The sequence below is a fragment of the Cavia porcellus genome, unplaced genomic scaffold (assembly GCF_034190915.1).
Source record: "Cavia porcellus strain 051 isolate PalLab524CR breed Dunkin Hartley unplaced genomic scaffold, mCavPor4.1 scaffold_8, whole genome shotgun sequence".
Taxonomy (NCBI): Eukaryota; Metazoa; Chordata; class Mammalia; order Rodentia; family Caviidae; genus Cavia; species Cavia porcellus.
Genome location: NW_026947491.1, coordinates 51,007,921 through 51,032,181, shown reverse-complemented (window position 1 = coordinate 51,032,181; position 24,261 = coordinate 51,007,921). Strand labels below are relative to the sequence as shown.

Genomic DNA, 24,261 nt, shown 5'->3' with positions numbered 1-24,261 from the left:
CAGAATGGGTGTGGCATAGAGTTGCATATTTTACTTTATTTTTATTAAATTAAAAGCTACAATCTGGCAGGGATTCCAGAACAGAGTGAGGAGAGCTCCTTATAGGGGGGCAGAGAAGAGGAAAAAGACTGACAGAGACTGAGACACAGGAGAGAAAGGACAAGGTTACCACGGTAGGAGAACTGTATCTTATGAACACACCACTGGCTGGCTCCTGGGAAAGGGGGTGTCACATTGGTCCATAGTGGAGCAGTACGTGTGGGGGGGATTTCAAGAGACCAGATCCTGCCCACCCAGGTCCTTTCTCAGCTTAGCACTGGAGCACAGCACAGAAAGCCAAGGGCAAAAGAGGGGCAGGGGAACTGGAAATATGTACAGGGGGGTAGTCAGCAGAGCTTGGAGGCCAGCCTCTGCCAGAAGGGAGTGGCTCACAGGGCACTGCAGCACTTGGCCAACAAGGGACAGGGGGAGAGCCTGCCCCTTCCCCTCTGAACTCCCTCCCTGTCAGACAGGTCCCCTCCTTGTGTGGTGTGGAGGGCAGGGGAAGAGAGGAGGAACAGAGGCTTCCATTAGGTCCTAGTAGAGGAGGACAGCAAGGTGGCCAGAGATGTTCTTCAGTCATCTGTGATACCCTTGGCTCTCAGTTCCTCTTGCACACGGGTCAGGTAGGTGGGATCTGGGTATCCAAACCTGGATGCAAAGAGAAATGAGGGTCAAGGTTAGCTGTTGGGGCTTGCTTTTAGTACCCCATGCGCGCCTCATTCTGGATGATTCTATATAGGCCCCACTCAGGCCCTTCCCACCTCCCCCAAAACCAAGCTGATTGCCTCCAAAACCATATTTTTCTAGGTTAAGTTGGGCACATTGGACTCAGGATGATATCAGGAGATGGGATGGTAGAGATGGTTAAGCAGTTTAGGGTCATGCTCTGCAGTTAGGAAGCTCCCAGAGGGAGAGGGTTGTTCCCTCAGTGGAAATGAAGAGAAAAGGAGGAGCCAAGGGGAGGAAAATGAAGTGGAATCGCACAGCTGGGGTCCTCCTGTGCAGCTGGTCTTGTGGTGGATGTCGTTCCAGGTGATGACATTCGGTCTCCCTGTGGTCATGGACGTGCCGATAGTGAAGGTGAGACGCTGGTCAAATGCCTTTCGAAACAGGGTCAGCACCTTGTTGCCTTCCGGGCAGTCCGGGAGGTAGGCCACCCGTGTGGTGCCAGGGTACCGAACTCCTGGGTTTGGGTGTTCAGCCTGAGAAGAAGGGGAAGCAGTATGGGAAGTGAGCAGCTGGACATCCTAAGCCCTGGATGCCAATGGAGGGTCATCTAGGCCAATCTGTGCACCCCAGCTGATGCTGACAGGGGAGCAACAGGCTGCCAGGCTTTCAGAAAAGCAGGCAGCAAGAACCTGTTTCCAAACATAATCCTTATTGTTTAGGAGTTCTTTCAGCTGTCACAATCCCTCAAGTCTCAATTCAGTAACAAAGGCATTCTCAGAAGTGATGCAAGGTAGCAGGTCCTTACTCTGCAGAAATATTAAGACTAAGAAAAATTTATCTTTCAGCCTTCCCTCCTCTGCCTGAAAACACTCCTAATGCTTCTGCCACTGCTTAACCTGTTGCATTTTTCTATTTCTCTTCTTTGGAGATTCCTCATCCCTTGGCAAACCAGAATTGGATGTTTCTCTTTGTCCAGCAGAAAGACACCTGTAGGTCCTTGACCACTGCTGTTTTTACTTTTGCGTCTCTTCAAGCTTTTACTGTCTCATGTGGAACAGAGTAACACTCTCAGCTCTTAGGATGGTCAGATTGTTTCCTAGTGTGTCTGCCTCCTCTGGGGCCACCATCTCCTCAGAATTTACCTTTGTCAAGAATATTTGTCAATATCCACGTTTGTCAGAGAAATAATACACAATTCTTTTCTCTCATACCTGATTTTTTTTTTTTTTTCAGTGTGAGGGATTGAACCCAGCACTTCCCACATGCTGGGCACACACTCTACTACTGAGCTGCACCCTAGTCTTCATACTTGATTATTCTGTGCACTTTGTAATCATGAGGATGGGAAAGCTGGGGCTCAAGGCAATGTCCTGGCCCCGAGTCACTGCAAGACTGTCACATCCAGCACACTTGACCTCATCCAATTTTCCTAGGTCAGAGAGCAAGCTTGGGAAAAATCAAAGGGTGACGGGAGGCTATAGTTTTCTTACCCCCTGGACACCGGGCGGGAAGACATACTGAATGACGATGGTGCCATACTTCTCGTAGCTGGGCAGGAGGAGGGTGGCATCCTTGGAGACCAGCATCCGTCCATTCTGGGGTTGGTTGCCCACCAGCTGCCCATAGAAGCGGCCGCACATGGGGCAGGCCTTCTTCACCTGGAGGGCCCGGGTGATGCAGCCCTCACAGAATGAGTGCCGGCACTTCTCCAACGTCTTGGCATTCTGGATCTCCCCCAGACAGATGGGGCAGGTGCTCTCCTGCTCTTCTGCCTCCTCTCGAAGGCGGGGAGGAAGAGGAGGGGGCAGGGGAGGAGGTGGGGGAAGTCCCCGGGCCCCTGGGGGCAGGATTGGGGCTGCTCGGAGAGGGGGTGGCCCTGGGCGGTGCAGCTCAGGGTGTTCCCCACCACCCCCCAAAGCCAGGCAGCCCATAAGCTCCCCCTGCCTCTGAGCTTTCTTCAGCTCTTTCTCGGCCTCTTTCAGCAGCCCCTTGAGAGCCTTCCGGGCCAGGTAGAGCCCGTTGGGAGGGGCCGGGGGAGGGCCCTGTGGGGAAAGCTGGAGAACATAGATGTCAGAAGTCTCGCCATCTATGAGGATGGACACTCGGTGCTCCTCCCGAAGCCGGGCCAGCCGGGCTGGGGTCTCCTTGCTTAGGAAGTCCCACACAGGCTTGGAGACAGTCACTTTGTTCTTGCAGGTGCCTCCACAGGCTGCCATTCTGGACAGGACGAACGACACTGCCCCCAGGGTGAAAGGGACTCAGGGTGGAGGGGGCCCCCATTTGAAACATATAAGTGCCTCCTAGTTCAGGTTCCTTCCAAACTCTGTTACCTCTGTTTTTCTCAAAGTCCAACCCCAACCCCTCCACCAAACTACTTTTCTATCTTTGCCTGTCTCCCATACCCCAGCACCTCTGAGGAGCAAGGAAGCTTCTTCCCCCAGCTGATAGTAAGTTACCAGTCTTGGCTTTCCTTTCACTTCTCCCATGATCAAAGAAACAACCTGCCCCTCCCATCCTGGGCGAAAAATGGGCTCTTTAAAGGAGAGGGAGGCTTTGGGCCCTCCTTTTTGCTCACTTTGATCTTGAAGAGCTTAGAATTGGCATGCAGGCTCACTCTGTTTCCCTGCTCCCTACTTGTAGGTTGTGTGACCTGGTGGGGTGAGAAGGAAAAGGAGGGAACGTGAGAACCCCCTTCCCTAACACCCACTAGCCCAACCCCGGCAGCCCATATAACAGACAGGAACCTGGAGCACTGGAGGACCAGAGACAGATACCTGGAAAGCCCATGGAAGATGATGGCAGCAGAAATCCCTCTATTTCCACACTCAGCTGACCAAGACTAGGGGTGAGAGGAAAGGGTTATGATGGCAAATGTTACCGTTTCACTCAGCCAGCCCAGAAACAAAGCTCCTATTTGCTAATCCTTCTCCCTTGCAGTTTCTTCCCTGGCTCCACTTCCATAAGTTGTTAAACTCCAGCACGCTAACCTTCCTCTTTCCTTCCCCAGCTCAGAGGCTCTCAAGAGAGCCTGAGTGGCAGAAAGAAAAAGCCCACACAGATGGAGGTCATTCTTGCCACCTCCCTCAGACCCCATGGCCAGGAGTAATTCTTATGCTCCTCAATTCCTTGTCCTGTTCCACACTCCCCAGTAATTTGGCCCCTTTTGTTGAAGGGGAGCCTTCCTTAAGAGCTCACTCAATCCCTCTGCTGAGGTGGCTTAGGACTGTCAACCAAGTGGCAGCAGTACCTGCAGTAACAAAGTTCTCATTGTCACCTTTTAAACCCAAGCAGGAAGTAACACTGCCTGCCCCTCAGCTGTCTAGTCTGCAGAGCTCTTCTCAGGGCCTCAGCTGGAGGGGCCTGATGTTGAGTCCTGTAACATTCAGCTACAGGGCTGTCCCCACAGCACCTTCAAGTCCAGCTCCATCGGAAAGGAATCATTAGTGTGACCTCAATATACTGACTGATAGAAAGGAGGTGCACTGTCCATTTGTGCCTCCGTTATAGTACCCTCAAGAAAAGACGCACCTCAAGATTCACAAAGTGAAAATGGAACCCCAAGTCTCAGCCCATACTGTCTGTGCACGGTGTAACGACCCTCCCCACAAGAGGGGACCCAAGACCTTAGCTCCAAGCCTTGCTGGCACAGGGAAGGGAGGCGGGGCCACAATTTAGGCTGGGTCTGTGATTCCTCTGGGGCAATCAGACTGGACACAGGGCCAGTCCCTCCTCCGGGCAGCAACCGGAGGCAGGGACAGCCTGGAAGGGCAAGGGTCCCCGGGGCATCCACTGAGGCAGCTTCATCCCTCCCCCAACGGCTTCTTCCCAGAACGACCCGGAACCAACTCTCCGTATCCCCCCTCTCGCGGAAGCCCCAAGTCCCAGCGCTGGGTGAGGGTGCATGTCAATCCGCCGGCGGCCTCAGAACCCCTAAATGGAGGCCAAGGCTTGAGGGTGCCAGAAAGATGCTCTCCGCCGGGGCCCCAGGGGGGGCCCTGGCACCGCGCACTGGGGAAGGAGGCGGAGGAGGGGGCGCGGACGAAACGAGGGGCTCGCGAGGGGTGCACTCAGGGCCCGGGGGGCACGCGGTGGGTGTGGGGGGCGCCGGGCTCACCTACCTCTCGTCAGCGCCGCCATTGCCGGTCACATGACTGAGGCTGTTGCTGGGATGACGGTCGGGCCTTAGCAACAAGGGAGGGGGGACCTCGAGAAGGTGGAAGCGGGTGCAGACCCAGGAAGAGGGAAGGAGGGAGGACAGCACCCCCTTTCCTTCGCAGGTGATGATCACTGCTTCGTTTGCCCTTTTTACCCGGGAGCCCCTGCCGGTATGCCCCAAAACAAAAATGGAGACAGTCTTTGGAGGGAGGAGGTGGCATCAAGTAGCCGAGGGTAGGAGGTTATATTCCTCAGAGACGCCACCCCTCTCGCCTCCCCCTCCCAGGGGAGCCCTCTCCCTTTTCTTTCCCAGTCAGCTGCATGGCAGCTTTGGGGAACCAGTGGTGGATGGTGGGTGAGCAGTGTCAGTGGGTACATGGGAATTTGGAGGACAATTTTTAGAAATCCTTTTGGTAGGTCTTTGAGGAACAATGTGGGATGGGAGTTCTTAGTAAAAAAAAAAAAAAAAAAAAAGAAAAGAAAAGCATTGGTGCTGCAAAATCATCTCATTACTACAGTACTTCAACCTCCTGCCCCTTATCTCTTGCCTCTTTCTAGAGTGTTATCTTCTGTGACCCTCATAACCTGCCCCTGAGATGGGTAAGTGCCTGTCTTTTCTCTTTTCACAAACAGGGACACTGAGACTGGTGCAGATGGGAGGTGAAGAGACCTTGTGAAAATGGTCTAGAGTGGTGATGCTGTCAAATGGATGGTTCAAATAGTTAAAAATTCTGAGAAGGAAAATCTCTGATCTGCTTTGCTTCTCACATCAGAACCTCTGTCTGCCCACCCCCACCTCCCTGCCGTTCCAATCCACTTCCCTGGGGCCCCATCAGGCCAGTATTTTCCACCAGCTGAAAAGACCTCCTCAGCCAAGACATCCAGAAATCTCCCAGACTGGCAACCAGTGCTTGTCACCCACCCTTTTTTACTCCCTCTGGAGGACTGCTGGTCCCTCTCTTCATTTTCCCAGGGCCCTAATGTATGCTTCCTGTTCTCCAAGCAGCAGAGAGCTTTCCCAGGAGGCCTGGGAGAATAATGAATTCCTTTTGGTTCAGCTGATAGGCTGAGGCCCACTCACCTCTAGGGATGAAGTGTGGTCAAGCCAAGGGCTCTGCGACGACAAAGGCCACACTACTGCAATTACCACCAAACTGATGGATGTTTCCCATTCCTAGCCCACCTCTCACCACCTCCTAAGTTCACAGCCATTTTAGAATCCCACATCTTTAGAATTCTGCAGTTGGTCCCTGTATCCCTAAAGACAGAATTCCTCAAAATTTAAAACAAAGTTTTTTTTTTTGTCTTTTTCTTTTTTATCGGTACCGGGGATCGAACTCACGACCCGCTGCTTGCAAGGCAGGCACTTATGCCGCTGAGCTAAATCCCCAGCCCCTTAAAATAAAGTTTTAAAAAAGCTCATCTGTGAGGCTGGGGATTTAGCTCAGCGGCATAAGTGTCTGCTTTGCAAGCAGGCAGTTGTGAGTTCAATCCCCGGTACTGATAAAAAAGGAAAAAGACCCCCCCCCCCAAACAAAAACAAAAACAACTCATCTGTGAAGGAATTTGAATAATTTATTTTCCATATTGTGATAGTAAAGAGAGTAAATACATAAGATCTTCCTTTATTAAAACAAAAAAGGTTAACGGAAGCAACAACTGAAGACTATACTGCCTATATCAGCCAGTCAGAAAACCCAGTTCTAAAAAGCCACAGCTGCTGGTGTCACAGTTTTATTGCATTCAACAGGGGAAAGGTAGATGGGAATGGAAAAGACCCAATGGGCACATGACAGGAAGTATTAAAGGAGCTCCCACCCCACACTGCAGTCTTCTTGCTACCTCCTTCGGAGTTGAAAGTGAAAGGGAAGCAGCTTTTCCCTTATGACCTCATGCCTTCTTGTGAGACCGGCCATTCTAGCCAGGCATACAGCAAAACAGCTTTGCATCCCTACAGGCCCATTGCTGGTGCTCATCTTTGTGAAAAAAATGTGATGCTTCAGGGGGGTGGGGGATATCAAGAATGAGTGTCTTAGCCCCAAAGGCATTGGAGGGAGTGGAGGACACCTATCTCATCATGGTCTTCTGCATTCTGAGAATATCACCCATTAAATCAGCTATCTTTGGAGGCGGATGGGTGATTTGAGTTATGGCTCTGACTCCTCTCTGGGGGAGGAGAGTGAAGATGACAAAGAAGGCCATCTGTCCCCTGGGAGCCACAGTCGCAGTATAAAATGGGACAGAACAGAACAGAATGAAAACAAATCCAACTGGAAAAAATGTTTGAGAAAGGGCAGGAGAAGGAAGTGTCCTAGCTATATGCATTGTGGGAGGTTCCCACACTTGAGATCTCCATCCTGTTGAGATGACCAGAACTGAGCCAGTATATAGTCCCTTCTGGAAATACAGCTCGGGGACAGCTAGCCAGGCAGGAAACTTAACATGGAAATGAACTGTACACTCTGGCTCATCATTCCAGCCTCCAGAACTGGCCACACCCATTGAGTACTTCCAGCTCCAGGAAAGGATGAGGTTCTGGTTCTCACAGCAGTAAACACTTTCACCCAGGATCAGACACTTCTGGCCATCTCTAGGATTCTGTGCCCAGATGTGCAAATGGGTGCAAACAGAAGTGGGAGTGAGGAGGGAGAAGACTGGAGAGTAATCATTCCTTGCCAGAGACCTCCAGTTCCCTACAGTCACAAAAGTCCTCTTAGGTCCTGCCTCTGTGAGGTTCCAGCGTGCTGACTACTCCCCACCTCACCTCACATCAGATTAGCCATTTTCTATCGTGTGTGCATGCATACTTACATCCACATCTGTAGTATCCCAAAAGTCTTCCATCCCAGGGTTTACCAGGAAGGAAGCACACTAGGAAGTTCTATAAAGTTATCAGCAAATTCAGACACTTGTAGTTCATTCCACACAGCAAAGTGCATCAAGTAGTTTCTTTAGCCAGGTCCATCTGTCCAGGCAGGTCTTGAAGATGATCCCCCCACCCCAAGCCTATTTTTTATAGTAACACCAGGATGTTTTGCAAAGATCAAGGCACTTGGGAGAGTCAACAGTAACACTCTCATGAAGCAAGAGGGCTTGCTGGAGGGAGGGAGAGAAGGAAGAACAATGGACAGATGGGAAAAAGGGTAATGTATTTCTGGGGGCCAAGTAAAGCCTATTCAATGAGATGGTGCTATTTGGATGGAAGGAGCCTGTATGTAGCCTGAATTTAGCAAAGGAAGAGAAGCAGTGGCCAGAATAACAATTCCTCCAAGCCTCTCAGAACCCTGCCACCTTGAACGTGAAGCAGCAATCACCACAGAGTCAGACAGGCTCTTAGGCAAAGATGTTGGTAATAAAATCCAGGAATCGCTTAGCATACTGCTCGGGATGCACAGTAGAGATCTCTGCCCCCGCCTGTGAGAGGAGGTACAGAACCACGTGTCAGGCCACCTCACCACCTCTTCCCCACTCCCTGTCCTCCCACCCTCTCCAGCCTGTTTCCCTGCTTTTGCCACCCCACTAATCTGACCCAAGAAGCTCTCTGGTAAGAAAACAGCCAAGTCAGGAAAGGGCAGGTTTTTAGGAACTCTCACCCCATGCTTGACAGTTTTGGCTGCGTGAGCTGCTTTCTTCTTGGCATCATACTGTGTCAAGATGTCAATGAGGCCCATGAAATACACCTCCTTTTGGGGGGCCCCTGCAGAACGATGACAATGAAAAGGCAGGTATAGTCCAAATTTTCCTTCCCTGGGAATCAGCTGTGTTTTGAAAAGCTAACCAGTCTCTTCACTCACTGCTTGGTTTCTGTTCCCCAAGGACAACCCTCCCCTCTCTGCCCTCAGAATCCCAAGAGCTCTCACCCTCAGCACTCCGGATGGCGTAGACGTCGATGTAGGACTCAAACTCTCCAGGTCCCAGCGGTCGATGGGAATGAATGTAGCCTCCAATTCCCTCAGGGGAGGTGCCATAGGAGCCCACCAGAGCAGGTCCAGTCGGATTACAGTCCCCATCCCACTCTGACTCGTCCTCCCGCACAGACCCCTCCTCCTCTGGTTCAGAGCCCCGGATAATGTCGTGAATGCCCAGCAGAAGGCTGTAGTCCATGATCTTCAGTTGCACTAGAAACTGAGACCCACTGATAGATCAGAAAATTTTGATCTCCCTCCCCTCTGTCAGGTGACACTGCTATACCTCTACCCTGGAGCCCCTTCTAGGGAAAAGTAAGGAAAAAAATTGAGATTGGGGTCTTCCACCGCCACTTAGTGCCTAAATGTCCTAAAATCTTATGATTACCTCTTTACTCATTCCAGTCTCCATGGGTTTTCCTTATGTCAAACTCAACTATTAAATATAGGGGACCCAAAGAATAAGGGAAGGGGAGGCACTCTTTCCTATGATGAATGGAACAAACAACAACAACAACAACAACAAAGGCACTTCTGAACACCCCAGTCATCACCTCCACATCTCTCTTTAACTTCTCCAGAAATGCTTTCTTCTCTTCCTCACCAATGTACACTTTCTGGTTCTTGTTGAGGAAATCCATATCTTTAAGGGTGGGCAACTCTTTAACCTAGAATAGGGAAAAAGATGTCTTGGGACTGTATCACCCTAGGACCTTAACAACCCTGCCTCTGTGCATCACTTTATTTCCAACTCTGTGGCACTGAGGAAAGCAGTTTCTCACTGCTTCTGTCCTCCCACCCATTCCATCCTGTTTCCCAGCCTGAACACAGACTGTGAGCCAGGTGTGGTGGTGTCCACCTGTAATGCCAGCAATTGAGAAGTTGAGGGAAGAAGATCACTGCAAGTTTGAGCCAGCCTGGGTAACACAGTGAATCCACAGCCAGCCTAAACTATATAGCCTTTGAGACCTTGTCTCAAAGAACAAGGGGAAAAAACTCCAGAAAAACAAAAACCAAAAACAAACCCAAATCCCAGACGGTCTGGGAGACTCAGTCACTAAGCTGTATTACCCCACATCACACCACGCTCCACTTTTTCAGGGGGTGTGTGCAAAGTGCTGAAGCTCATACTCAGGCCCTGCACATGCTAGGCAAGCATTCTAACTACCACGAGAGCTACACTTCCATCTTGCACCATCCCTCATTCTGTTTATATGCCTTAATAAAATCCTCCATGCTGACTTTTCTTCCTTCTTTAACAAAAATACGTTTCAGTAGAAGACACCAGAGTGAGAGGTAGAGGGTGGACATTGTACTCTTGAAGTCCAGTGTCTCCACCTACCCCAAACCATCCACACAAAATACCCACCGCCAGGGACAAGCACCTGCTACTACTGCCCCCCCCAGGCCACAGGCCACCTCAGGGTCAGTAGAAGTTCACATCTCTCTTCTTGTCAGTGGCTTGAGAATAAATAACTCTTGAGCCCCATATGAAGAATGGCCTCCTCATCCTAAGAAGACCTGTTGCACCCCGGCCCCACCCCTCACTCTGACACTTAAATGAGGGTCACCTTTTCCTTATCGCTGGCTTCCCGGGACACTAAGGAACCCTGTGGAGAGACCCAAAGACCAAGTCAGCAGAAGTGGTCAAAAGAACAGAACCCAGTTCCTAAGATGAGTACTCAAATCCTTCTGTTCTTTAAAAGGAATCAGCCAGTTCCCATCCAGGATCCTCCCCTAATCCTGAGATCTCTTCTCCTTACCTTGAGGTCATACTTCCTGTGCACAGGAAGTCGGTGGCTAAACATATTGCGCATCACAAGCATGTAGCTGTCTTCGTTCTCCACACTGACTCGGTACATCCCCAGGAACTGGGGCAGCAGCGTGCTGCCATGGCACTTCACAATGTACTAGGGTAGGAAGGGAAAAAGTGTTAGGAGAGGATGAGTGTTAGACATATAAACTGCCAGGGATGGAAATCCAAACACTACAATTTCAAAGGGGGCAGAAAACTTCAAGTAGAGAGCCAGGTATGGCGAGCCGTACTTGTGATCTCAGCACTCTGGAGGCTGGCTGAGGGAAGAGGATCACCAGGAGTTTGGGGGTGGGTGTGGGGCTTTAAGTAGAAAAGTGATAAGGAGATCAAAAGTGGTGGGAGGTTCCTAAAAATGTCCCTGGTTACCCATGTGGTTTCTGAATCCGCATGTCTTCTGATTTCTTCCATTTGTATAAAGTGGAAGTGATTCCTCTCATTCTACCTTTATCCTTCTCTGAGATGAACAAGATAGGAGTTACTGTCCTTACTGTAGGCCCATTCTATATACAACTGGTCTAAGAACCAGAATTAGAACTTATGTCTGCTCATCTATATGACTTACTTAGACCAGTATTTCTCAGTGGGCTAGATTCCTAGTCTGTATGATGGCTATTTGTGATATTTTGGCCTTGCTACTGAGTCATATCCTAGTCCTGTTTATTTCTTATTTTGAGACAGAATCTGGCTAAGCTGCCTTAGCAGAACTCAAATTTGTGATCCTCCTGATTCAGCCTCCTTCAGTGTTCAAATTACAGGCATGTACCATTATGCTGAATTTGGTAACCTAGGTTCATAAAGAGCAATTTCTTGGGGCTGGGGATTTAGCTCAGCGGCATAAGTGCCTGCCTTGCAAGCAAGCAGTCGTGAGTTCGATCCCTGGTACTGATAAAAAGGAAAAAGACGAAAAAAAAAAAAAAGAGCAATTTCTTAGCCAGGCACAGAGGCACATGCTTATAATCCCAGAAGGCTGAGGCAGCACAAGTTCTAGGCAGCATAGCAAGAACCTCTCTCAAATTTAAAAAAAATTTTTTAAGTGGGGAAGCCTGGAAATACAGCTTGGTGTGAAGGATGTGGGTTCAGTTCCTAGTACCACCATCAGGAAAAAAAAAGACAATTCCTCTTTCGGGCTGGAGGTATACCTCAGTGGTGAGGCATTTGCCTAGCATGCTTTCTGCCCTAGTTTCAAGTCCCAGCACAGTGAACAAGACAAAACACAACACCAGACCTATTCCTCTTTCAATGCTTTCTCTCTCATCTCTCTCTTACCGTTGCAGCCTATTTCTCTTTTCTTCAAAGCGAACTTCCTCAGAAAAGTAATCAGCAATCGGTCTATTTCCTATCTTTCACTCATGCCTAAAATCATTGAAATCAGATTTATACCCTGATTTCTTCTCTGGAATCACACCAAAATCCCTCGGATATCAAATCCAGTTGGTATTCTAGTCATTGTCATATTTCAACTGTGTAGCACCTTATCCTGTTAGTCAGTCTCTCTTTAAAATGCTCTTTATCCTCAACTCTCATTATACCACTCTTGATTTTTCCCTACCCTCAAACCCTTTATGAAATGTACCAGGGAATTAACAGTTAAAAGTGCCCATCTAGGGCTGGGGATTTAGCTCAGCGGCATAAGCACCTTCCTTGCAAGTGTGCGGTTGTGAGTTTGATCCCTGGTACTGATAAAAATGAAAAAGACCAAAAAAAAAAAAAAAAAAAGTGCTATCTACTCTTTGTCACCTTTATGGATTTTTTTCTCAACTTGTTCCTTAGGGCTCTGTCTTCAATGTCCTTCTCATTTCGCTACATACAATATTCTTATCTACATTCATAAGTGATTTCACATCAAAGTAAGTGGTTTCAATGACCACTTACTCATACACAACTAACAAATCTTGACTCCTAGTCTAATCCTCTTTCTTGAATTCCATACCCATACGTCAACCACTTATTGACATCTGTATGTGGATGAACTGCAGAAATCTAAAACTTGTCATATTAAATCAGAACTTTGCCCAAAAATCTGTTCCTCTTTCTGTTTCCCAATTGTTGTTAAACTGGTGTCCAACAAATTGGAGGATACTTTGCCTTAACTCCCACACTGTTCTTGTAGGTTTTCCTTAGTCATTTTGCTGACCTGGTCTTTGGGTCTCTCCAGAGTCCTCTAGTGTCCCAGGAAGCCAGACATAAGGAAAAACTGACACTTATTTTAAGTGAAAAGGAGAGGAATGGGATAGGGGAAAGAAAAGAAAGGGATCTTCTCAGGACAAAGTGGCACAGAAGTACCACTGGTAAGTACAAAATGGTAAGTGATACATCAAATTCTTCTATTAATTAAAACACGTAAGTATGCAGAGGACTCCCATCTCCCTTTTTTTCCTTCAAATTCCTACTTTTTGAAAACATCATACAAAGTGCTTCTGGGGGAGATACAGAAGGGTTTTGAGGGTAGAAAAGCAATAGAGAATCTGTTTTGGCAGCCGAATATGTACATAGGGAGGAGAAGGAAAGGTTGGGCAGGGGAGAAGCTTGACCTGGTGGTAGTTGGAGAGGTTGCTATGCATGTCAGCAATGTCCTCACTGGATACTTCTTTGATGACCAGAGTCCGATCATAGGAGATGAGAAAGCGACCATCACTGCCTTCACTTTCACTTGGGGGGCTTCGGGTAAGGGACACCTAAAAACAAAGTACAAGTTACAAGTTTTTTTCCATTTGCATGGAGAAATAAGTCATAGGTTAATGGCTAACAAAATGCTTCTAAAACCATATGAAATCTTGGGTAAAAGATTCAGCAGGCATTAATCTGTTGTTCACATATGGATCAAATGAAATTCAAAGCAAAGTTTTTTTTCCTTGTTGTTTGTGTACTAAGGACTGAACCTAGGATCTTATACATGCTAGGTAATTACCACTGAGCTACATCCCTGGCCCTTTGTACTTTTTTGATAAGAGGCTTGCTAAACTTCCCAGGATGACCTTGAATTTGTGATCCTCCTGCCTCAGCCTTCCAAATAGCTGAGATTATAGGCATTGTCACTGCATCTAGCAAATGCAAAATTCTTTATGTGCCTGTATTTTTTCCCCAAGGATGTCTTTAGATTAGTTTCATTAGCTTTCATCAGGTGTTTTGTTTTGTACCGGGGATCAAACTCATGACTTTGCATTTGCCAAGCAGGCACTTATGCCACTGAGCTAAACCTCCAGCTTTCATTAGTTTTTTGTTTTTGTTTTTCTTCCAATACCAGGAACTGAACCCAAGACCTGTGTGTGCCAGGCAAGTGCCGTATCACTGAGCTACATTCCCAGCCATCCTTAGATTTTTGAAGATGACTTTGACCAGAAAACAATAAAGAATCATATTCATTGAGGCTTTTGTTTCTCTAAAAATGACTATCCCAAGGACTCCCAAATTGCTAGGGATTATCTTATCCCATAACAGACTCTCACCAAGTAATCCTGGTCATCAATGCCAAATCTATCACGGAGATTCCTGAAGACCTGGGGACAATATTCCTTGAACTTGAAATGACTGGGTAGATTTTCTCTGAAATACAGGTTTTCATGGTGAAACAACAAAATAACAATATTACCTTTCACTTACATAGGACTTGACAAGCACCTTTATATATTACCTCATTTGATTCTCATAAAACCTGTGAGGTACTTTTAAAGGTATTTTATAGAAGGAAAGCCAGGTTTCAGGGTGACTGAGTGACCTGCCTAAGTTACATGGCTGGAAAGCAGTGTAACAAGTATCATTTCCCAAATCCTAAGCAAGTTAGAGACATTCTAAGGTTAGCTATAGGTACTTGAGTTATTTAAATGGCATCTTCTGGTATAAGAGGGGCTTAGAAGACTAAAGTACTTCTTTCACAGACTCTTTAACAGTAATAATAGTAATGGCATGTGAATCTATTCACTCTATGGAATTGCCAGGCTAGAGGAGAGGTAGCACACACAAGGTTCAGACAATATTAGGAATTATTTTACTTTCTTTGCACAAACCTCTCTATATTGGGAAGGATGTTGGATCATATATTTATAAAATGACTTTAAAATCTAAAACTTTTAACTCATGAACTCTTTTAAAATTACTTATTATTCTTTGTCTAGAAGGTTGCCATGAAATAGACAAGGATTCCCCACTTACCTATGGAAAAGGTGATTGTTGACCTTGATCTTGGAGCTAGCCTTGAAGTCATCTGGCAGAAGCATGACTGGGGGAGGCACCTGGCTGAGCTCATTGATCTGATAGTCAAAACATGAAAAAGGAGGCATTAGGAGTGTGGAGAGATACTTACTTATACAATGTGTCTGGTCAGGAGTCAGAAAAGGGCAACTCAAACCTCATTCCTTTAAAAACACTGGACATGCATATGTCTCAAGTCAGAGACTGTGTCTAAACATCTCAGCTGCCCAAAGATTGCTGTAAGCAATCCTCACACTCCCACCCCCATGGAACTTCATGCTCTCAACAGTAATTTTATATTAGGCAAACTCTGTAAGCAACTCAGAATTATTTTTAAACCTGAAATTCTACAAACCTAGAAATTCTAGAAAAAAGGCACCCAAAACACCCCACAAAAACAACCCCCCCCAAACAAAACAAAACCCCTCTGGAGACTCAAGACAGTTACTTGCTCAATTTAAAAAAAATGTTTTTAAGTGCACAGAGTTAATGGGACTCAGAAGGGTCGAAACCAGCATGAAGATGAAATACCTATATCCTCTAAGAAGTATCTCTTAGAGGTACTGACAATCCTTCCAGACCATTCTGAAGGAGGCACCCACAAACCTAGGTGTAAAGTGAGAGAACAGCTGATCTCAGAGGGAATGCAGGTCATCAGAGGACAAGAGCTCATTAGGTGACTGTTTCCTAAAGTGAAGCCAGTCTACAGCCCAAAGGACACAAGCATCACATATTCTCAGCCTCAGGATCTGTAGCCTACTGATTCAGGGTGGTAGAAAGGGGGCTTCTGTATTTAGGAATCTCAAGGAACTGTCCTTTCTCCTTGGTGTTGCTAGATTACCTCTCACCTGCCTTTACAGTGCATGATGGGAACAGGGATATAGCTCAGCAGCACAGCACCTGCTTGGTAAGCACGAGGTTGTACATTCAATTCCCAGTACCAAAAACAAAAAAGCACAAAGTTGTGAGCTCAATTCCCAGTACCAAACACACAGACACACAACCAGTGCATGATGTACCACATGATTCTAACCACCCAGTTTATGTAAGTCCCACCACCCTGCCCCCAGATTGTCAGCTCCAAAGATAAGTGCTCATCCTATTCTTTATATTTGCCTAGTTAGCACAATGTCTAGCACGCAAAGATCCTGAAATGTTTATTAACTTAATAAATGTCTTGCCTATCTTTACTTGATAATTTGAAAAGGTTAAGAATTGCAGAGTAACCTAAATTCCAAACACTGCAGTGCATGCAACACCCCCCACCCCCGTTCTCGTGGAAAAAAGAGGACAGAACATATTTCTCCAGGCAAAAAAAAAGCCACTTGAGATTCCCAGCCTAAAATTCAGCTACAGCTCTTCTTGCCCCCTCCTTACCACCTGCTAAGTAGGCTGAATCATCACTAAGGCATATGTTGAAGGAATTTCTCCATTCCAGACACTGAAGTAGATACGTGTTGGCTGAACGGTGGGCTGATGGAGCTAAAGTATATATTCCTAAAGAAGCTGAAGCAAGTCTTACATGGAATCCTCCAATCCTTACCAAGGTAAAACCCTCTCTATTAGGCTTCCTCAAGGAAGGTAGATACCTAACTTGGGGGGTAAATAAGGTGAAGCAGTCCTGCCTTCATCAAACTTGCCAATCCAGTGTTTGGATACTTGCTAATAAGACCTTACCATCTGAGGGCTGCAACAGACCCCAAAAGCATATGACAAAACTGCATTCTTCCTCATCCCCTTCCACCCTCATGATTTCGCCATGACTATAACAATTCAAGGAGGCTGATTACTAAAATATTGTCTCCATTCAAGATCTTTGCATCCCACTCACTCTCGACTGAGGGAAGGAGGCTATGCTGTGCTTCCTTCACTGGAGAGAAGATACATTGGCCTCCTCCTGATTCCCAAGATAGATCCTTAAGAGTACTTTCCTGTCCCCAAAGTTCACCAGCATGGTGTTCCTGGGATCAGAGCTCCTCTGTTTCTTTTTGGTCAAAAACAACCCCTACTTGCACTAAATATCATCACTCCAGTCAGCAATGGCAATGCACAGGCATACGTACGTTAAATACGTTACATACGTTAAAGCCCTGGATAAGTGCACTTTTTAGGGTCAGGGTGGGGTATCGTCTCTGAAATGCAATACCTCTAGAAGGAGGAGACAAGCAAAATTAGAAGGTCCAAGAAGCCTGAACCTTCTCCCCAGACAAAGTTAAGGCTGCAAAGTCAAGGAGTGACGCTAGGAACGCGGCAGAAAGGAAAGTGAATGATTCCCTTTATCGAGCTACCCCACCCCCATACACACAATCTCTGAAACCTCGCCACTCCTAAGAGCCACTCCTCCTCAGGTTCCTCCAGCTGGAGACGAATCCCGGCCAGTCTCCGTAGCCTGGGGCTGGAAGAAGTCAAGACCAGGGGCCTAGACTTCAGGTAAGGAAGACACTACTCTATTAGGGCTGACTGGGAGACAATAAGTTCACAACCAGAAGACAGTCTGGAGGAACCCCTGGGGACGGGTGGGTGGCAACGCGAGGGAATCCGGACGCGGGAGCCTGGAAACCTGGAGCCCCAAAGCGCAGAAGCTGAGGGTTGAGGATCGGGTTGACAGGGGCTAGGGCTAGTACTCACCGAGTGGGCTACGCCCCACAGGAACACACCCACCAGCGGGTCGGCTGCCCGGAACACCTTCACCTTCTGTTGCACGAAATGCTTCTTCTTGGTTTTGGAGGCGAAGCCGAAACCCGGGCCGGGGCCCGCTGTTGCCGCGGGTGCGCTGGCTGGCGGGACCGAGGACGCCATAGTCTCCCGCGCACCCGACTGAGTGGAAGCGGGAGCCGGTCGCGATTCAGGCGCCTGACCCCGGAAGCGGTGCTCACCTGCGCCGCCGTCACGTGACCGGAGGCTGGCCCACAGGCCTGCGGCGAGGGCGGGGCAAAGATGGCTCCGCCCCCGACGCCAGCCCGCCTGGCCGCCCGCGCAGTAGGTGGGCTCACCTGGAGCGGAGAAACCAAGTGTTGGGGGCGGTGCGCGGCTACCTTGATTGAGTCCCTAGCGGGTCATCTAGGGTCACAGGAGCGCTCTGGCTGGCATGGATAATACCTGGCCAGGAGGTCGGGATTTTCGCTGCCAAGTAACCCTCTTCTGGATCTGCCGTACTTTTAAGAGTAACCTGCACCCTAGGCTAACGCAAAGCTTTTCTTTACCGAGTAAAGATCTGGGAGAGGCAGGCACAAGAAATCCTAAATTCTAGTGGTTTTTGGAGACCTTGAAGTCACTATGTAGCCCAGGCTGGTTTCAAACTCGCAGCGATCCTCCTACCTCAGCCTGCTGAGTGCTGAGAACACAGGCGTGCACCACCATGCCCGAAGAAATTCTGCATTCTTACCTGTGGCCACTAGCATGTTTAAATTCGTTCATTTATCTAGTCACCAGGTATCTATTGAACATTTACTTGAACCCAGTATTGCTCCTCAAACTGACTTTTCCTTTGATTGAAGCTGAGAACAAATAGTTCCAGCCCTAAAGCAGTTGGGCAGAGAGGGTGGGAGTGTCTAATGGCCCAGGCTGGCCAAGGAGAAAGTTGCAATATTTGAGATAAAAGCTATACTGGAGCTGCCTGTGAGGCAGCGATTATGACACAGGAAGTATAGACCATCAGAAAACCATTGGAAAAGGTTAGAGACTTATTGGAAGGGTTGGTGGAATTCAAGGCCAAGTGTGAGAAGGCTTTCTGTGCAGAGACCAGTGTAAAAAGCCATTAAGACAAGACAGAACTTGTCTGTTTCTAAAGATGTTAATAGTAAAGTAAGCTGGAACTTGAGAACCAGCGGGGGGGAAAAAAACAAGATGTAAGGTTAGGAAGGGTAAGCACTGGAGATCTCCTGAAGTGGATTTAATCTAGTGAGTATGCTTTTAGAAGGACCACTTAGGGGTCATTCTAGAGGGTGACTGGAGTGTTGCAAAAGTTCACATACAGCAAACTAAAACTGTGGCTGCTGAGTTGAGAGAAAGTGACCTAAAGGTTTAGATAACTTGGAAGATACACAGTGCAGTCAGGCATGATGGAGCATTTATGTAATCCCAGAACTTGGTGAGCAGGCTGAGGCAGAGGACGGCGAGTTCAAGCCCATCATGGACAATTTAGTGACCTAGTGAGACCCTGTTTGAAAAATTTTTAAAAGGGGCTGGTCAACATAAGTCAACATAGTTCTGTGTGAAGACTCAGTAAGAAAAAAGCAAGTAAACAAGCTGTTCTTAGCATGTATGGTTTGCAGGAAATGCCAGACACTGAGACTGAGTTTCAGGCTTCTGCCTAAAGTGAGAATGGAGGTAACTTGAAAAGGAGCATTGTTGGGTAAAAGATGAGTTCAATCTGGAACATGTTTCAGGTGCCTAAGGGCAACTAGACATATAGACCCTGAGCTCAGCAGCTAATCCAGGCTAGAAATACAGATTTAAGAATTGTTCTGAACTCCATAGGCATGGATGACATACCCAGGAAGAGCAAGGGGAGGACAAAGGGCTGAATCCAAAGCCAGAGCAGCATTTAGGAAGCTGGTAGAGAGGAAAGGGGTGGCCAGAGGTTGAGTGGCCACGACCCACACAACCCTTGAGTTTTTTGGGGTGAAGGACTGCAAGAGGATGAGAAAATAAAGAGACAAAGCTGGGGTCAGGTAGAGTTCTTATCCTCCTGATGGGAAGAAAGGAATTGGCCCCTCACTGCAGAGGCATTTATTTATACCTTTTAGCAACTTAATGTCACAGGACACCCTGTTGTCCTAGCAACCCACTGTTTAGATTGTCTTAGGGCTAGGTGTTCCCGGCTGAAACAGAAGCAGCTTCTCCACGTGGCTTGCCCCAAGCACTCTTTGTTCTTGGGATTGTCATGCTCTGGCCTTGCACTTGTGGTCAATTTCCAACTTCAAGGGCTCCCAACTGTGGCTGGAGAGGAGGGTCCTAAAGCCCCAGGGAGCAGTGCTTCAAGGAAGAGGTGGAGAATGTGGAGAGAAGACAAGGTTACCTGATTCTCCTCCAAAGAAGCAGTGTGAGCACAAGAGCCAGGCAAGAGCCAGGCTTGGGTGGGCTCAGGGATGCATGAGAGCCGTGGGAGGCTTGGGACTGTTTCTGGAGATTTTTCAGTAAGAAAACAAAAAAGACCAGGAAGTCAATTATTGAGACACACAAAGAAAAGTAGGAGAACTTATAAGAAGAAAAGGTCATTGAGACAAATGTTAAAGAAGATTTAAACAGAGCCAGGCTGTGGGTGGCTCACGCCTGTAATCCTAGCACTCAGGAGGCTGAGGCAGGAGGATGGTTGCAAGTTTGACACCAGCCTGGGCTACAAAAGTGAGCTCAAGGCCAGCCTGAACTGCATAGCGAGACACCATCTCAAAAAAAGACAAAAAAAAAAAAAAAGATTTAAACAATTTTATATATGTAGTATCTTTAGTTATTTTATGTACCGAGGTTTTACGTAATTGATCCCAAGAATTCAAGACCCAGGGGATGGCCTGGCATGGGAGGCCCTGGTTCAATCCCTAGTATTGCAGTGGGAGGAGGCGGGAAGACTCTTATGAGGGATTCATTTCAGTCCAGCAAAATCTTCCTTGTGTGGAGACACAGGCCAATATGAAGGGTTGGCAGGAGGGGTGAACTTCATGCTTGATCACCCTGATTTTCCTAAAGTTGTTGTCTGAGAGAGGAAAGCAGGAAGGGGTCTCCAGGAGTGAAGGCTTTTGAACAACTTCTGTAGAAGGCAGGAAAGGAAACTGAGCAGGGAAACAGGAGGAACACAGAGCAGCACTGAAAGGGCTGAGGGGGCTTGCAGCTCTTCATCTTTAGTTGTCTCGGTTTTTGTTTTGTCGCACAGCTTTCTCCAAGCTTTGAGAGATGAGGAGAGAAAATAAGAATTGGAAGTGTGATTCCAGAACAAGAAAATTGAGCTGCTGGCAAGGGAAGGAAAGTGATGCACTGGCTGGGACTGGGATGATGGTCTTAGTAAAAAATGAACACAATACTTTTATTGTTGTTAAAAATTTCAAACCATCTAGACATCCACCAATAAGGAGTGGTTGGATGGAATGGATAAACATGAAAACTATACATATTTAATGAGGTAAATCAATCTATATTGACATGAAAAGATCTCCAGGGAGAGAAAAAGTCTGTGCAAATAAATTGCAAAATATGTTTTGCATGGTGGTGTATACCCATAATCCAACCTCTCTGGGAGGCTGAGGCAGAAGGACTACGAGTTACAGCCCACCCTGGGCAATTTAATGACTTTGGGAAACTCTGTCTCAAAATAAAAAGGGCATGTAGCTGTGTGAAGGCTCTAGGCTCAATCTCTGATACTACCAAAAAAAAAATCAAATCTTGAAGGATATTCATCACACTATTAAATACCATTACATGCAAATAAGGGAGTGAGACTAGGGAGAAATAAAGAAGATTTACAACAACATAAAGGTTATCATTGAATTTATTTTATTTTAAAGATATCTATGTACACCAAATAAATACACACTGGGGTTTGTGCAGTTTGGTTGGTCTTCCACACTGGCATGCAACATTTTGGCAGATGAGAGTGGGCAAGCCAGGTATCGCTTATGGTGGCCCTGGCTCTTACTATAAGGGATGTGATATAGGAACAGGAAGAGGAGAATGTAGTGTGAAGCTTCTGGTGAAGGGTGGTGAGTGTATTGTTTCTTATTTCTGCAAGTGAGTTACATTTCCCTTTCATCTTGCTGAACAGTAGGCCTCTCCTTCTGTGTCACCTCTCTCTTCATCTGCCCTATTATGTGTTCACATTTTCTTACTCACGATTTTAAAGAATCATTTGGAACTGGGTGAGGGGTGTATACCTGTAATGCCACCACTTAGAAGCCTGAGGCAGGAGGATCACCATGAGTTCAAGGCCAGCCTGGGCTACAGAGTGAGTTCATGGCCAGCCTGAATCTCATAGCAAGACCTTGGCTCAAAAAAAAAAAAAAAAAAGATTACATAAGTCCCCTGGATTCTTAGATGTCCTGTTGGCAAATACAAAATTTACAAGTGCACTGGTGTCTTCCTTATTCTCCAAGAGGGTCTGAGACAGCACAGTGTCACCTCAATCATCTATCCTGTGAATTGCAGGTACAGGGGAGCCACATTGGACTTCCTTTCTCAGAGCAATACTTTTCAGCCTATTTCATAGAGCCCCAAGGTCTATTTAGACTCTTCAAGGGATCTTTAACTAATGAAGCATTTCTTACCAGAAAAAGAAAATGTCAACTACCCCAGTCTGTCTTGTTATTTTTTTATATCAGGGCTCTACATAATATTTGAGAAGTATTTGAGAATTACCACTTTGGATTTATTCCACTATTTTCCCCCTGGTATTCCTCCTTACTGCTAACAGGAGCTCAACAAGTGAAGGAAGCAAGGCTCTTTCCTTGGGAGGAAAGGTTATGATGGCCAGCACTTAACATCTGCACTCAGACTTAGCTTTCTTTCCTAACTTAAAAGAAGTCGAGTGGTAGACTATCCTGCTGTTGGAGGATCCATATCTTTTTTTCCCTTTCCTTTCCTCCCCCTACCTTTTTTTTCTTTTGGCAGGGTCCTGATATGTAGTCCACGCTGGCCTTGAACTCACTATTAGCCTAAGCTGGCCTTGAACTTGTGTGATCCTCCAGTCTCAGCCTCGCAAGTGCTGGCATGCGCCACCATACCCAGCAAGATCCAGGTCTTTCATACCAAGTAAAACTGGTATCTGGACATTGGGCTTCTTGGTTTCTACTGGCTAGTGACCTCATCAGTGCATTTACCTGGAAAACCACCTTAGCACCAAGTGGAAGGAAAAGGCCATCTGGAACTAAAGCAACAGTCCTCTCAATTGTGAGAGAGGGGCATAGGACTGAGAATGGCTGGGGTCAAGCCCTCAGGCTCCGCCACCCCTGGAAAATCTGCCCTGGCTCTTTCCTTAAAGTGCACTTAATACCAGATGGGAACATTATACATGAAACTCTTTGTGGGGGGAAAATTTATTCTGGGGAGAAGCCAGATGCCAGCTTGAAAGAAAAGCATCTAGAGAGAGCTATTTTGCCAATGAACTGGAAGCCCCAAACCAAAAGGCAGAGAAAAGAATATGAGACCCAATATGGGAGAAAGAAATCCAGCTCATTGCTTCAACCTGAGGCTACTGTGACAAAAAAGAAAAACAAAATTAAACAACAACAACAAAAAAACACTTAGCAACTTCTCAACTAGTTCACTCTCCAGACTCAAGGAGTAAGCATTCTGATGACACTATTACCTCTGACAGATGAGCAGCCATTTGGCTGACTATTAGGAGGAGTCTGTCTTGTTTCTTCAAAATATTTTTAATCAACTCTGAGTTCTGGGGTAGAGAGTGTTAAAACGGGGTTGGACGAGAAAGGGAAAGTCCTTTAAATCATCCATGTTTCTCAGTCCAGGAAAAAATGGAGACGGAAGGCAAAAGGCAGACTTTGCAGGACAGAGGTAAACACCTGGAATCTCTTGATTCAGGTGAGGGGTGTATAAAGAAAATGATTTATATAATTTAGAATCCCTTCCATTTCACCCTCTCCTGTGTTATTCATCAAAGAGGAGAGAGGAAGAGTGTATTTCTGTCTTCTGAGGGTGCTAAGACATTCTTTTGCTTAAGGCTTTGTATGTACGTGTGTGTGTGTGTGTGTGTGTGTGTGCATGTGCACATGAGTGTGAGAAGGAAGGGTCACAGCCCTCTAGTTCCTATTTCTTCTTTTATCATCTCTGTGACCTCTGCTCAGTGACTAGTACCACTCAGTGTGAGAGACGAGTATATGAGAGAAGAAACATTTCCCCTCCCCTCTATTGTCCCAAATGAGGAGGATAGACTATGCTTAGAAATTGCTAAATACATTACTAAATATTTAAGAGAGCAGGACGGAGAGAGGAGAGACATAGCAGCAGCTTCTGATATATAGATACAGAGTACAAAGAGATACAGAGTCAGTAAGAGAAGACAATCAACAATACAGTCCAAATATAGGGGTTGGAGAGGGAGTTAGTATCAGAGACCACAGGTTTGCAGCATGCTGAGAGAAGAGGCCTCAGTCCCTCTTAGAAACTGGGGAAGAAAGAAAAAGAAGGTGTGAGGAACAGCTGCAGCCCAGCGGCTTTGGAGGAACTGATGGCTTTTGTCCACACTTTGGTTTACAGTCCTGTAGCTGTAATGCCAACAACCACATCACCCACCCAGCCCCTACTATGCCCTTGTTGACCCTTCCATCCTTAGTCCTCATTAGGGAAGAGGGGTGGGTTAGAGTTTGGGACAGCTGTTTCTACCTCCATAGGCCCATATGAAGGGGACTGCTGACATTACAGCTAGAGGGACAAAGTTAAGACTTCACATAGCTACAGGCCTTCCTGTAGCTTTTTGGTGGTACATGTAGATGGGAGGATAGGTCATGGGTATTGGTAGTAAATCACATTGCCTTTCCTACA

At 47.0% G+C, this 24,261-nt stretch overlaps 3 protein-coding genes and 1 long non-coding RNA gene across 10 annotated transcripts in view; 1 reads left to right on the top strand and 3 right to left on the bottom strand.

Moving 5' to 3' along the window:
* Positions 1 to 16: 16 nt before the first annotated feature.
* On the bottom strand, positions 17 to 5,018 carry Dtx3 (deltex E3 ubiquitin ligase 3). 2 transcript variants are annotated; one of them, XM_063255031.1, is made up of 6 exons: positions 4,830 to 5,018; positions 3,486 to 3,550; positions 3,287 to 3,361; positions 2,202 to 2,947; positions 1,027 to 1,244; positions 17 to 690 (listed from the first exon to the last, which is right to left on the bottom strand). In XM_063255031.1, coding segments are annotated over exons 3-6 (1,041 nt in total). In that variant the 5' UTR covers positions 3,288 to 3,361; positions 3,486 to 3,550; positions 4,830 to 5,018; the 3' UTR covers positions 17 to 614. The 2 variants fall into 2 exon arrangements, with proteins under 2 accessions (XP_063111101.1, XP_063111100.1); XM_063255030.1 differs by having other exon boundaries at positions 2,202 to 2,928.
* On the top strand, positions 4,850 to 21,890 carry LOC106029009 (uncharacterized). Of its 3 annotated transcripts, none has more exons than XR_010049328.1 (5): positions 4,850 to 4,988; positions 5,425 to 5,466; positions 12,743 to 12,875; positions 13,832 to 16,322; positions 17,124 to 21,890. It is a non-coding gene; the product is annotated as an uncharacterized LOC106029009 (long non-coding RNA). The 3 variants fall into 3 exon arrangements; XR_010049329.1 differs by having other exon boundaries at positions 12,743 to 15,682; positions 16,214 to 16,322; XR_010049327.1 differs by having other exon boundaries at positions 12,743 to 16,322.
* On the bottom strand, positions 6,422 to 17,588 carry Pip4k2c (phosphatidylinositol-5-phosphate 4-kinase type 2 gamma). Of its 2 annotated transcripts, XM_003475959.5 has the most exons (10): positions 17,404 to 17,588; positions 14,737 to 14,834; positions 14,034 to 14,130; positions 13,119 to 13,262; positions 10,535 to 10,681; positions 10,343 to 10,381; positions 9,326 to 9,439; positions 8,727 to 8,991; positions 8,460 to 8,563; positions 6,422 to 8,280 (listed from the first exon to the last, which is right to left on the bottom strand). In XM_003475959.5, exons 1-10 carry the CDS (start codon positions 17,572 to 17,574, stop codon positions 8,200 to 8,202), a joined length of 1,260 nt encoding a protein of 419 aa, XP_003476007.2. In that variant the 5' UTR covers positions 17,575 to 17,588; the 3' UTR covers positions 6,422 to 8,199. The 2 variants fall into 2 exon arrangements, with proteins under 2 accessions (XP_003476007.2, XP_023423364.1); XM_023567596.2 differs by lacking the exon at positions 10,343 to 10,381.
* Positions 21,239 to 24,261, bottom strand: part of Kif5a (kinesin family member 5A) — a 39,769-nt gene continuing 36,746 nt past the window's right edge. For all 3 annotated transcript variants that reach the window (XM_063255020.1, XM_005006387.4, XM_063255019.1), the window contains exon 29: positions 21,239 to 23,884. The gene's annotated coding sequence lies outside the window, so the exon portion shown is untranslated. The remainder of the gene's footprint in view (positions 23,885 to 24,261) is intronic.

Excerpts from the sequence above, each read along its gene's own strand:
- Dtx3 (XM_063255030.1), bottom strand. The coding sequence starts at position 3,315 with ATGCCAATTCTAAGCTCTTCAAGATCAAA. Across the intron at positions 2,929-3,286 it reads CTAAGCTCTTCAAGATCAAA|AATGGCAGCCTGTGGAGGCA; the intron begins GTGAGCAAAAAG and ends CGTCCTGTCCAG. Across the intron at positions 1,245-2,201 it reads TCCCGCCCGGTGTCCAGGGG|GCTGAACACCCAAACCCAGG; the intron begins GTAAGAAAACTA and ends CCTTCTTCTCAG.
- Pip4k2c (XM_003475959.5), bottom strand. The coding sequence starts at position 17,574 with ATGGCGTCCTCGGTCCCGCCAGCCAGCGCACCCGCGGCAACAGCGGGC. Across the intron at positions 10,382-10,534 it reads ACAGGAAGTATGACCTCAAG|GGTTCCTTAGTGTCCCGGGA; the intron begins GTAAGGAGAAGA and ends GTCTCTCCACAG. Across the intron at positions 9,440-10,342 it reads AAGCCAGCGATAAGGAAAAG|GTTAAAGAGTTGCCCACCCT; the intron begins GTGACCCTCATT and ends TCCCTATTCTAG.